The sequence below is a fragment of the Dipteris shenzhenensis genome, chromosome 12 (assembly GCF_047967505.1).
Source record: "Dipteris shenzhenensis isolate YYH24624 ecotype China chromosome 12, Dip_SZ_1.0, whole genome shotgun sequence".
Lineage (NCBI taxonomy): Eukaryota > Viridiplantae > Streptophyta > Polypodiopsida > Gleicheniales > Dipteridaceae > Dipteris > Dipteris shenzhenensis.
The window spans coordinates 9,520,462-9,532,732 of record NC_141607.1 but is presented as its reverse complement, the minus strand read 5'-3'; the positions used below and the strand labels follow the sequence as shown (position 1 = coordinate 9,532,732).

Below are 12,271 nucleotides of genomic sequence, written 5' to 3'. Positions count from 1 at the left end.
CTTGGAGGAGAACTGCTCCTACCGCAATGCCACTTGCATCGGTTTCAAGGAAAAACGGTTTCTGGGGATCAACTATTTTTAACACCGGTCCTGAGACCATAGCTTGTTTTATGGTGTTAAAACTTTCATGTTGATTCTGTCCCCATATAAAAGGTACTTTATTTGAGGTCAGATCAGTCGATGGCGATACTATTTCGGAATATCCTTTGATATGCCTTCGATAAAATTCGACAAATCCCAAGAATGATCGCAAAGCGATCAAACTCTGAGAGATTGGCCAAGTCAGTATCGCAGCCACTTTCTTTGGATCCATTTCTACCCCCTCAGGAGTAATTATGAATCCTAAATATTCAAGTCTTACCATACACAGTATAGTTTTCTTTTTATTTACATAAAGACTGGCTTTCCTCAAAGTAATGAACACTATTCTTAAGTGTTCGTAGTGCTCAGCAATACTTTCGCTGAATATAAGAATATCGTCAATAAAGTGTACTACAAACTTTCCGATATACGGACGTAGTAAATCGTTCATAAGCATGACAAATGTAGCTGGAGCATTAGTGAGTCCAAAGGGCATTACCAAAAACTCATAATGTCCAAACCTGCTTCTAAAAGCGGTTTTATGCACATCCTCGGCTCTAATACGGATATGATGGTAGCCACATTTAAGATCTATCTTACTAAAAATTACGGGCCCATGTAATGCATCTAGCGAATCATCGATCCAAACCATTGGATACCTGTGCTTAATAGTGATATTATTCAATGCTCTGTAATCTATACAGAGGCGAAAAGTATCATCTTTCTTCTTCTTTAATATCACTGGCAAAGCAAAAGGTGAGAAACTGGATTGAATCTGCCCTAGCTTGAGGTATTCTTCTAGTTGTCTTCGTACCTCTGCTTCTTCGGTAAAACTCAACCTATAGGAAGGGAGGTCTATTTACAGGTTCTGCCCCCGGGATTAGTTTAATCTTATGCTGAACATTCCGCTCTGGAGGTAACCCATAAGGTAACTCATCCCTAAAACAATCAGAGAACTCCTCTGCTATTTGATCAGCCAGCTTGGCCATCTCTCCATTTTGGCAACATCAGTGCTAGCCGAAGAATCATCAATCGGCTCTACCGATGTTGTACAAAGAAACAAAAACTCTTCTTGAGCTTTTCGAATTTCCATTACGGAAACCAACGGTCCTTGAGGTATATCTTTTTCACCTTGTAAGACATACAGCACATCATTCATCTTGAATTGATAAATGTGCTTTTTCCAATCTATGGCTGGATTCTTCCTAGAATGCCAAGCCTTACCCAAGGCTATGTCTGCATGAGCAAGCTTTGTCATTTCAAAATCAAGCTTCTCAGCATAGTCCTGAATTCGAAGTTCCAACTAGGTAACCCTTTGGTCCCATACTTCAGTTGAACTTCCGTCTGCCATTCTGACTGTATATGCATAGTTAGATGGGCTAGTCTTTAGTTTCAACCTCTTTACAAGCTTGGAGTTAATTACATTGTGCATTGACGCTGAGTCAAACAACACAATGACATCATGATTAGCTACTTGCCCTTTCATCTTAATTAACTCCGTATCATTAAAGGCTGTATATCCCGTTGCTGCGGGCTTTGACAGGACATTATCAGGTGTACTAGTTACTAACTTAGCAACAGACACACATAACAAAACAGGTACTGACCTTTGAGAAGATCCCGCTAGCTAGATTGCGATTCTGCCAAATAGTGTATGGCTTGCTGGGCGCAACACCTGCGGGGTCGGCCGGACTCCCGACTCTACGAGATCCACCCTAGAAGCTTCTTCTTCTACTTCCATTTACGTCAATAGGTGTTTTTTTTTTTTTAAACAAATAAAACACCGCCTAAAACTGTATTTACAAACGGCTTTTCAATCTCCTAACCCCAAAAGGTGTCCAACTTGGCGTAACCATCAACTGAAAGTAATTGAGAACCAAACCGAATATCTTTTCCCTATACTAGGGAAATATCTGCAATCAAAAATAACTCAAACGCCAAGGCAAATAAACGAGCGTATACTCCAACAAACTTAGAAGGCATAGAGAGCTCCTTGGTCATATTTCTGCTGCATGAAGAGATCAACTAGTCCCTGTAAGCCACTCCAAATCCACATTTATAATATGACCTGAATGGATGATGTGGCTCTCTTTTTCTTCTTCACCAACTCTCTGTGAGCATCTAATCTAGATGCTACATCATTGCAAAATAACCATGTCGTAAACAATAAACATCACCCTAAAATCCACCGGATACCATCGTAACCTTAGCCCCAAGCCATTTATTTTGTCATAACGCCCGAACCTTGCAAAGTAATTGACCAACAACCTCTGTTACGCTCCAACCTTTGATGTTAGCAACGTACGTAACTCTACTGGCTACTGAATCCATGACTTGCAAAATCCACAGTACTACGTTTTTTTTTCCACCCAGCATCAATAACGTTGAAGGACCTCCACGTAACACATATATCAAAAGCCAGACTTCTTTTAAGTGGTTCATCATGGATATCTAGATCAATTCCATGGCCCTAAGCTAGCTGCAGGTTGACGAACGGAATCACAACAATTATAAAACCAACCCATGCTCACAGGCTCCTGTAATCCCATCTTCCACATCTTCATTCAACAACGAAAGATACCGAAATATGACGGTCAGCTAGTCCTAAAGGTAATAACCCGTAAACTAGCGTGTGCGCCACTCTTAGTCTTTTCTCTGATCCTGTAAGATAAGCTTCCCACTCCTCTATTGGCTTCCCGGTGGTAGCACACTAAGGCTTAACGAAGATTCGGATCAATAGCCCGACGTTCCGCCACGCTCTGCCTACTGAATACCAAAGCCCAAGACAATGCCTAAATCATACTCTGAGCAAAGCGTCGCTCCAAACTCCTACAGCTTGATGCAATCCTGAAGGCTTTCAAAGAGTTGATATTTGCCATCCATCTACAAACGAATAAGAAACCAAGCAACGTCGACTAGAGTGCAATCCTGCGCCCAACCGGTCCAGGGCCTCTCTCGATCCCCCTGTTCCCAATCGCCTTCAGCTCTAATACCGAATGATACGTCCAAAACTGTTAACGCCTAAATTTTCACATCAATCACGGGCATAGGCACACAGATTATCCTCCCAGCCAACCTCGATGGTAGCAAGCTCTCAAGATGATTACGTTACGTGAAAGCTCCTGCTTGCCAAATCCCAACGAGCCCCAATTCCCTACATGGATCTAGTATGCCACATGTCTTCATTCTAAGGTACCTCCTAAATGCATCATTTACCCCTCTCTTGGGATATCATTGAATCACTTGCTCCTTGGCACATATAATGCATTTAGATCCTTTAGCCTTAGATCCACCTAGTCTAGTGCCATATCACCCTCACCAAGGACCTTGACTTTAATTCCTTTTTGATCATTTACGTAAAGCCCAACAAATATAATACAAACATTGATCCTTTAAAGGAAAATGTCGACCGACCCTTCCGAGGTCATGTTACCTCAACTTGAGCGTAACACATTCAAATTAGCTCTTTGTTTTGAGACATCCTGTCTTGTTTGAGCATACTTGAATTTGATGATAGGAGGCTTCTCCCATGAATCGTCTTTCCCTACCTCCATGCATTCACAAATTGTGTTCCGGTGATCCCAATTGGCATTTAAGAATATTTCGCTCATGGTTGTAAGACACGTTAAGACACGACACGTTAGACACGCTTCAGACATGAGTGTCTAAAGTGTCTTAAAGATAAGACACGTAAGACACGCCATTGTGGTTATAATAATAAGTATTTAATTAATATATGTATAAGTATACAAATGTACAACTTGCTAGCATAGCTAGCTGCTAGATTCTAGAAGTACAATAAGCTACACTTAAAAAATGCAAGAAGAAACAATGCACTTCTACAATGTAGTTAAGAGTCAAGACTCGTCACTCAAGATTTAAAAGTTAAAGTTAAGACTCATGATTGAAGAGCTCGCAAATTTTTTTTAAAAAAAATGTTTAAACTGACAATTGAATCTTGTCACATGTGACATGAATTTAATCTGCATCTCGATACATATAATTGAAAGGAAGCTTTCGACTCTCAAGACTCAAATCTTTGAAGATTCATCCTAATCTGAATCTATGAGGTCACTGCCACTGCTCGATCCAAAGTCACCATCAATGATAGCATGGCTAAGTCAAACTCAATGTTTGTTGTTACTCCCCACCCACCCAAAAAAAAAAAAACACGAGTGTCTAAAGGTGTCTTAAGGTAAGACACGTGTCTTAAGTGTCTTATCATGAGACACGAGTGTCTTAACAACCATGATTTCGCTTTATTTCACTAGCTAACTACATCCACGAACCATTAGGCCTTGTTCCTTCTTCTATTTACCTCTTCAAAACTTTCATGAATTACTCTTTGGGGGTTGTGTCCATTTACCACATCCGACCAAGTCTCGGACTCTTTGGTATGATGTCCCATTCTGGTTGTTGACTCCGGGTCAACATGTACACAACCCGAGTTCTGATGACCAGGCACCCGGACTGAATCACCAAAGGCAAGGTGGTGAGTGTCCGAAGTACAACAAAAGGCTATTTAAGTCTTAGAGTCCGAAGTAGAACGGGCTCACTCTATTATTTATTAGCTTGTTAGGAGTTGTCATGTTGCTCTTATAGAGGTCTGAGTCTTAGGCGAGGCGAGCACTCGCACTGGTTGTTGCACGGCCATTATTTTGCAGCTGCAGGTTTTTGTAATGGGCCAAGGCCCCTTTACTTGATATAATACAAAATTGTGCTTGGTTTGTATTCATTCAGTGGTGCTTTGCTCGTCGTTCCGGTCACACCCTTTGACCCAATCATCATACGGTTTTGCCCACGTCGCACCAAACCCCTTGTTAGTTCTTCTTCACGTTTGAACCTGGCTCCAAGGAAGCACGTGCACCTAGCAGTCACGTGAGTGCAAGACATCATCTTCACCAAGCACTGGCACTGTGTCTTCCGGCACCTAGCTCACAGGTCAACAAGGGATGAGGGAAAAAGACCATCAACATTTGGCGATCCTGCTAGGGATTGACATGCTAAAACTATGAGTGGGGAATTGAGTGGGATGAGCTTGGTGGTCCTTAGAACCGAGAGCACAGATATTGAGGGCAACAGTTCATATTGATAGACAATGAGCTACGACAGTTGCTTGGCCTAGCCTACTATTTCAAAAGATACCTCCAAGTGGCTGAAGACACTTTGACGGCTTTGAAGACAGAGGAGTGTTACTGGGCCATCTTCATGACTCTTCAAGCCTTGACCAATGTTTGACGCACGCTTGGAATGCCGCGATGCGGAAGAAAGCAGCAAAATATGGACCAATGGGTATCAGGAATAATCTCATAAATACTCGAGATTTCATTACTCAGCTGAGCACGCCACTAGATGATAAATCGCTTCGTGTCTGGTTGATTATAGGTTGCACTCAGTTAGACATGCGGTCTCGTGAGATTGTTAATCCGACCAAGATATACAAGGAGTTGCTAATAGTTAACTTGCAGCCAAATCCACCTATGATTATGTAGGCGACTCAGCCAGGTGAAGCTTCAACACGCAAGTCAAAGTTCGAGCCGCGTATCACCAAGTACTTGAGTATGGAAGCAATACAAGCATGGGAAATATTCCGCTACATGAAGGCCAGCCTTTCACTATGGCTGAATGAATGAATATTGCTCCGAATTGCATAGACTTTCTCCTATAACAACGAGGAGAAGCCCGCTCAGGGCGTTTACTCTCTTGTTACCATACGCGTCATTGACACACCATCGGTAGATGAAAGGGATTTGATCGTCATTGTCAAGAATAAAAAGTAAAATGTATCCGCTGTGATTGTAAATGGTGGCTATGGAGTCAATATTATCTCAGATGCCGTTGCTAACATTTGAAGTTTAAACATTTCAAACCTTCTCCATTCCAAGTATGTATGGCCGATCAATGACCAGTCGAGCCAACACGTATGCTTTCGGACGTTGTCAATCAAGGGACGATTGCATCAACTCGCTCGCTTGGATGAGCTGCGCATCTGAGCAATGTTGTCCCAACAAGTAAAACAACGAAGAATGAAGCCATGGCATGATAGGCACATTGTTCCCAAGCACTTAAAGAAAGGAATGCTACTCCGTGTAAGCCTCATTTGAAGCTTGGTTGGAATGGACCGTAAGAGCTGTTTGATAATAGGACAATGCAACTGAAGATTTGCAAGGTGAGATAATTTCTCAGACCTTCAAATGGTAGCCGAGTGAAGCCTTACCAAGCCGAGGTTTGCTTGGTCACAGTGACGTCCCCTAGTATAACTCGTACTTGGTCACCTGATTTGGTTCCACGTCAAAAGATGGATCTTAATGGTACTCTAATTAAAGAAGATTATGGAGACAACATGCGGTTCACAAGCTCAAAAGCCCCACATGCGCCATTGATTATGGCGGCTAAATGTCGCGACAGGCGGTTGTGCCATGCAAACTAACAAAGGGTCATGATAGTGATCGATTTTCATCTCACAAAGCCATCTTCTTTGCCTCACACGCTGAGGAACTTTCGCCCCCGTTCGCACTCTGCCTTTGTATTTTCATCGTGCATCCTACCTCCTCCATACTTTCCATAGCTCTAGCGTTGATCGCTATGGGCACTCTTGCTTTCTCTCCCTCTGCCTTCGAGAAGCCAAACATTCAACAAGAGACATATACTATGCAGAACATAGCAAATGGCGAGCCACCTACAGTGACCACAAGGTTGAAGGCCATCTACTATATGAATAATCAAGAAAATCTCGAGCAGACCCGAAGGATTCTCCAAAGGAAAGGCTTCATGACAAGATGATAGATAATAGATAAAGGTACAGCCCGATCTATACTAAGATACATAGTGTATAACATTAAGCAAGCACAACGTTGCTAAGGTTATATACGATGCCTCTCTGAGTGGTAACCAATCATTTTGGAGGAGTTGTTGATTCAGCCATTTCTAGTCCTCATTCATCAGGTGTTTCCCTCTAGGCTGTCTAATTTAGAGTATAACTGGATGAAAGATCTTTTGGACCATGGGTGTGTCCTCTCTATCAAAGAGGGAAAAAATGGATTGCTGGGGACCCTACGATATGGCCTTCTCACCTTCACGAGGAGGAGTTGCATCCCGGGTTCTCCTTTAGCCGGGGAGACCTTCTCAAAGACCACAACATGCATTTTATATACCAGGCATCTTGAGGGGGATCTTGAGGAGGTAGTACCGCTATAGTCGAGGGATTTGGCGCTTCCTTTTTCTTTCAATCCTCCTGTTGTGAGACCTAGTTCTCCTGATGTAGGACGGATTTAAAAATGATTTTCAAAAATGTGTTTCAATTGAACAGTACTTGCTGCCATTTCTGGCCATTCTACTAGTCTAAAGTCAAAATTCTCAAAAGGTACCACAATAGATCTATCATTCGTGGTATAAATCATTGATTTCTTCAAACGAGAAAATGAAACGCTTGAAGGGAAGACTTCAGAAAGGAAAGGGATGCTAGGTAAGGGAAAAAGGGTTGGGGTCTTCTTCGCTGCTGGTTCGAGGGTCCAGGTTCCAACCTCCAAATCCGGTAGAGACCAGCGGACAATACGAAATCGTTTCTGAAGCAAAACAGGCTTCATAAGTTCACCAAAGTACCATGGATGGAGACCTGGGATGCTGCAGTCACCACCAACTTGCTCGATAACTATTATGATAGTGATCACAACCTATTTTGGATGGACAATATGTGCTCTTAACATGGGAGCTTATCGAGACTGTGTTTCATCTTCCACCAAGTCCGAAAAGACCACCCTTTCCCAATAATGAAGATTGCGAGACGATTTCTTTGAGCAAGGTAGCTACTCATCAATGCACGGATATTTGATTAATAAAACGAAAGATGTGCAGCTCCATCCATTTTTTCGATTTTTGTTGGAGTATATAGGTCTGAAAGAGTTTGGATTGCTTTGGCTATAGCTGTAGTAGAGGGAAAGCAACAAATGGATTGTCGAAAGTTTTTTTTTTCCCAAGAAAAAGACTTCTATAAAGTAAGAGAAAAAACCCGCGAGAGCAAGGAATACATCATGAAATCATAAGGATAAATAAAAAACAACCAAGGCTGAGGCTGAAAGTGCCACCTCAACCCTGTAGTAGTTTCAGAGAAGAAAGGAGAATCCTTCCATTCCCTGAAGAAAGAAGCCCTCCTAGCTGAGGCTGCACGGGAGTCTCCCTGCATACCCGTCCATACGGCCATCAAAGTATGTACGATGTCTGTCCAGATACTAGCCAATGTGTGCGAGGGATGAACCTGAGTACCCTCCAAAGCCTCTGTGCATCTGGCTCTCCACATATGCCAGGATGCTATGCTCGCTAGAATCTCTCAAGAAGTATCCACAGAGGCATGTACAGCTGTAAAAGGAAGGTGTGGTACCACATCCAACGAACAGGACTCAATCCGATGACGTCGAACCGAAATGGCCTGAGAGGAGTCAACTCTCTCATAGAAAACCTGAGGTCCTATAAGAGAAAGCCAAGCCACTAAGCCCCATGTCATAAAAAATGGGGAATGGGCAAAGTGACTGAAAATCCTGGCTACCCCCATCCAAATCATCCTTGCCTGTCTGCAATCCCATAAGCAATGCTGAATAGACTCCGAAGCAGAAAGGCATCGAGGGCATGTAGGGTCGGCTCCGAACCTGGACCTCCAAAGGTTCACTGCAATCCCTCCATGGATAGAAAGCCAAAAGAAGATAGTGATCTTTCTATTCCTGTGGGATTTCTAGAGTCTCCTCCAGAAGCACCTCTGCAGATCCGCAGTAATATCAAAAGTCTCCCAATGAGCCTCTACTACTGAGCTGATATCTCCTGGCATTACTGACCGTATAACGAAAGAAGGGGATGCTCTTCTCTCGATGCCCTGCGTCAATCCACTTCCACTCTCCGGGGTCCCACTGCAAATACATGATGGGAACTCCCCCATAGAGCCAGAGCCTCCAAGACCCGGTGGAGAGTAGCCGGGGGTCTGGGTCTAGGAACCACTCTGAATCAGATCCCTGCATCAAAAGACCTACAACCCTGATAGGCTGAAAAGCAGACTCAAGCAAGATGTCCTCTGTGGACCTGAGCAATCTGCCACCATCCTGGACACTAAAAACCAAAGCATCCTCCTGTGCATCTCGAAAGGCCAAAACCTGAAGCGAAACCCCGCCTCTCGAAAAAGTACCTGCCCAAGTGGAGGAAGTGAGTGGCATATCATCTGTGATCTACCCAAACCTCTAGAAGGGCTGCCTCAATCTGCAAGATCCTCCCTGCACTCCCTCTGAGATGTCCTGTCAACCTTGATTTGGTCTCCTCTGGAAGCCTGCAGAAAGCTTTCCAAGACCCCATAGAAGATGCAGGTCCCCTCTCCCACCTGGACCACTGCATGTAGAGTGAGGCACCCAGTGGTCTGCCATGATCATCTAAAATACTGTCATTCCACATGATGGGTTGCCTATCAATCTCTTCCCGAGAGGAAGGAGGAATCCTTCGAAGAGTATTGTCGAAAGTTTTGAAGCACAGATGATGCAAAGATTGTGAAAGAACAAGCTCATTGCAAATTGGTTCCTCAACTCTGCATGCTACGGTATTGCCTTGCTTCTGGTCAAGTCCCTTGGCCTGCTCTCCCTACATAAATGTTTGCTCATCCCCTTCCCGTTTACCCTCTACCTCCTGTGCCAGTATTGCCAGTAGCTACAGCGACAAAGAATCCACCTACATTTACTCCTCCTAATCTGCTAGTTGTTAAGCCAATCCCAGGGCCTGCTCAATTGTCTCCACTGCCAGATCCGTTTAACATAGAGACACTCATCTACAAGGAGCCTACTGTTATGCAGCCCAATCCGAGACGTTAACCCAGTCCGCAACGCCGGCCCAATCCTCCCCGGTCCCGTTCACCTTCCTATGCACCTACCAAGCCTCTGCAGGGGTAACCTTAGAAAGAAGAAGGCGAACAAGAAGTGACATCTAGACGACCAACCACAGAGCCTATCGCAAGGCAAGGGCAACCAACAAACGAGATTGCCACCAAGCAACAGTAGCAAAAAGGCAAGACTACCACCGAGTAGTCGCCGAACAAGGACAAAGGCAAGGCTTCCCAAGCAGCCAGTGGACCAAGCAACACGCCCGGCAATTGGTAGGTGGTGAATCTTCACGAGCCAAGCCCCAACCCCTTCTAATCAAGCCTTGTTCCTGCCACCGGGAACCGGTTACGCACCCTTGAGTAGATTGAGCAACTAATGCAAATGCACTTGAGCACCCATGCAAAAGGCCACGTTGTTGTGGACTACTACCCTTCGGAACAAGGAGGTCATTGGTCTGCCATGTAGACCCCGTCGAATGTACGCACCCCAACAGTGTCCATAAAGACAACAGGCTCCAAGGCTGCCACCAGCCAAGGGACAAAGCAGGCATGCACATAGTCCACTGCCAGCCTGGCACTTGCATCTGATGACAGTCCACTGCCTGTACCTTATTGATGTTGAAATCAGAGCCTCGCCCATCCTAGGCTGTGCCTAGCCCATGCGCTTCTTCAATAGGATCCTCGTCACCTGGAACACCCCAGCTTCGCCTTCAGTTTTTCGAAGCATTGTCGATTATTGCCGAAGTTTTGTCCACCGCGATGGGCACAAAACTTTGCACACGCCTCGAACTAGTTATTATTCTATTGCTTGAAAAGTATCGCATCTATCCAATAGTACTTGTTAGGGCCAAGTGGCGAGCGTCCGAGCAGCCCGAGGCGACACAACGGGAAGTACAACAGGCGGTCCAACCCGCGCCTGCGATTGTAGTACATTCCGAACAGATTTTAGGAAGTTAGTTCACCAAACCGTCTAGTCTATTTAAGAGTCGAGTGCGGAGTAGAACGAGCTTACTCTATTATTCAATAGCTCTTTGAGAATTGAGCCCTATTGCTCTGATAGAGGTCTGAAACTTAGATCGAGGCGAACACCAGCACTGTCGAACGGGACTATTTTGCAGTTGCAGCATTTTGTAATGTGCCGAGGCCCCTTTACTTGATAAATATAGAGTTGTGCTTGGTGCTTTGCTCATCCTTTCGGTTACACTCTTTTACCCATCTTCATACAGTTTCATCCACGTAGCATCCGTTAGTTCTTCTTGACATCCGAAGCTTGCACCAAGTAGGCGCATGTAGCTGGCAATCCCGTGAGTTCAAAAGAGAGCATCTTCACAAAGCACTGGCACTGTGTCTTTGAAAGCATCGGTTTCACAAGTCAACGAGAGGTGAGGGAGAAAGAAAGTCGACACTAGCATCCATGTTGGCCTCCATTTTCTTTGGAATCTTGCGTTACTTGCCCTTGAGATTCCTGTGATTCCTCTAGACTTTTTTTATCTACTTTTTCATGTTGCAAAGCATCTAGAGTCTTTGATCAAGCATCCTCACTTGCTCCTTTGTATTTCTTGTATCTCCTCCTCAAGTGCTTGGAGGTTAGAAGCTTGTGTTCTTCCACTTTCCTTTGGGCTCCGTATTTTCATCCACGATGGCATCCTAAATGTTCATAAGAATGATCATCCTCTCCATGTACAACATGATGCAATCCTTCATTTTGTTACTGCAGTCTCAAAAATGCAGCTGAGCCAAAGAAGGATACATTATAGAGCTGAAGCCCAGCCAAGTGCAATTTATTCGCGTCTTCCATTTCACATGCATTTAGCATCAATTTACCTGGCTGGCTTTGCTAACGGGCATCCCATCGAATTGGACAATGACATCTCCAGCACGTAACCCCGCACGCTCTGCTGGAGATCCAGGTATCACCTGCATAAGAGTAGCATTTAAGACACTAATTGCATTCTTTTGTGTGCATTCTTTTGTTTTCACACCCGCAACAGCAACATCCCTCCCAAAGCCATGAAATAATCACAAATGCAAGACTAAAACAACAAATCTATTGTGACTAGCCAAACAGCAAGTTTAGGAGAGAACCTGGGGCACAAGCACGCCTTCTGTCACATTAGGGAATGCTGGATCTTGCTCCTTCAGTTGCGAAACCACATGTTCATTCAACTCAAGCATTTTAATTCCTAACCAAGGTCGTACAACCCTTCTGTGTTATTCCATACACCACAAACTTCAAATTAGTCTCAAATGATGTGTTCAAAAACATTCTACAGTCCCTTCTAAGAAGAAACGGCAATAGCCATAAACTGATTCTGTACTTCAAAATAGGAAGAAAGATAATGC

The 12,271-nt window shown here is 44.1% G+C and overlaps 1 protein-coding gene across 3 annotated transcripts in view; it reads right to left on the bottom strand.

Annotated features, from left to right (window-relative positions):
* LOC147895781 (putative protease Do-like 14) overlaps positions 1-12,271 on the bottom strand; it is a 143,091-nt gene that overhangs the window by 13,757 nt on the left and 117,063 nt on the right. For all 3 annotated transcript variants that reach the window (XM_087382557.1, XM_087382558.1, XM_087382559.1), the window contains 2 exons: positions 12,014-12,134; positions 11,753-11,845 (listed from right to left, as the gene is read on the bottom strand). In XM_087382557.1, the coding sequence (XP_087238683.1) occupies positions 11,753-11,845; positions 12,014-12,134 (214 nt within the window). The remainder of the gene's footprint in view (positions 1-11,752; positions 11,846-12,013; positions 12,135-12,271) is intronic.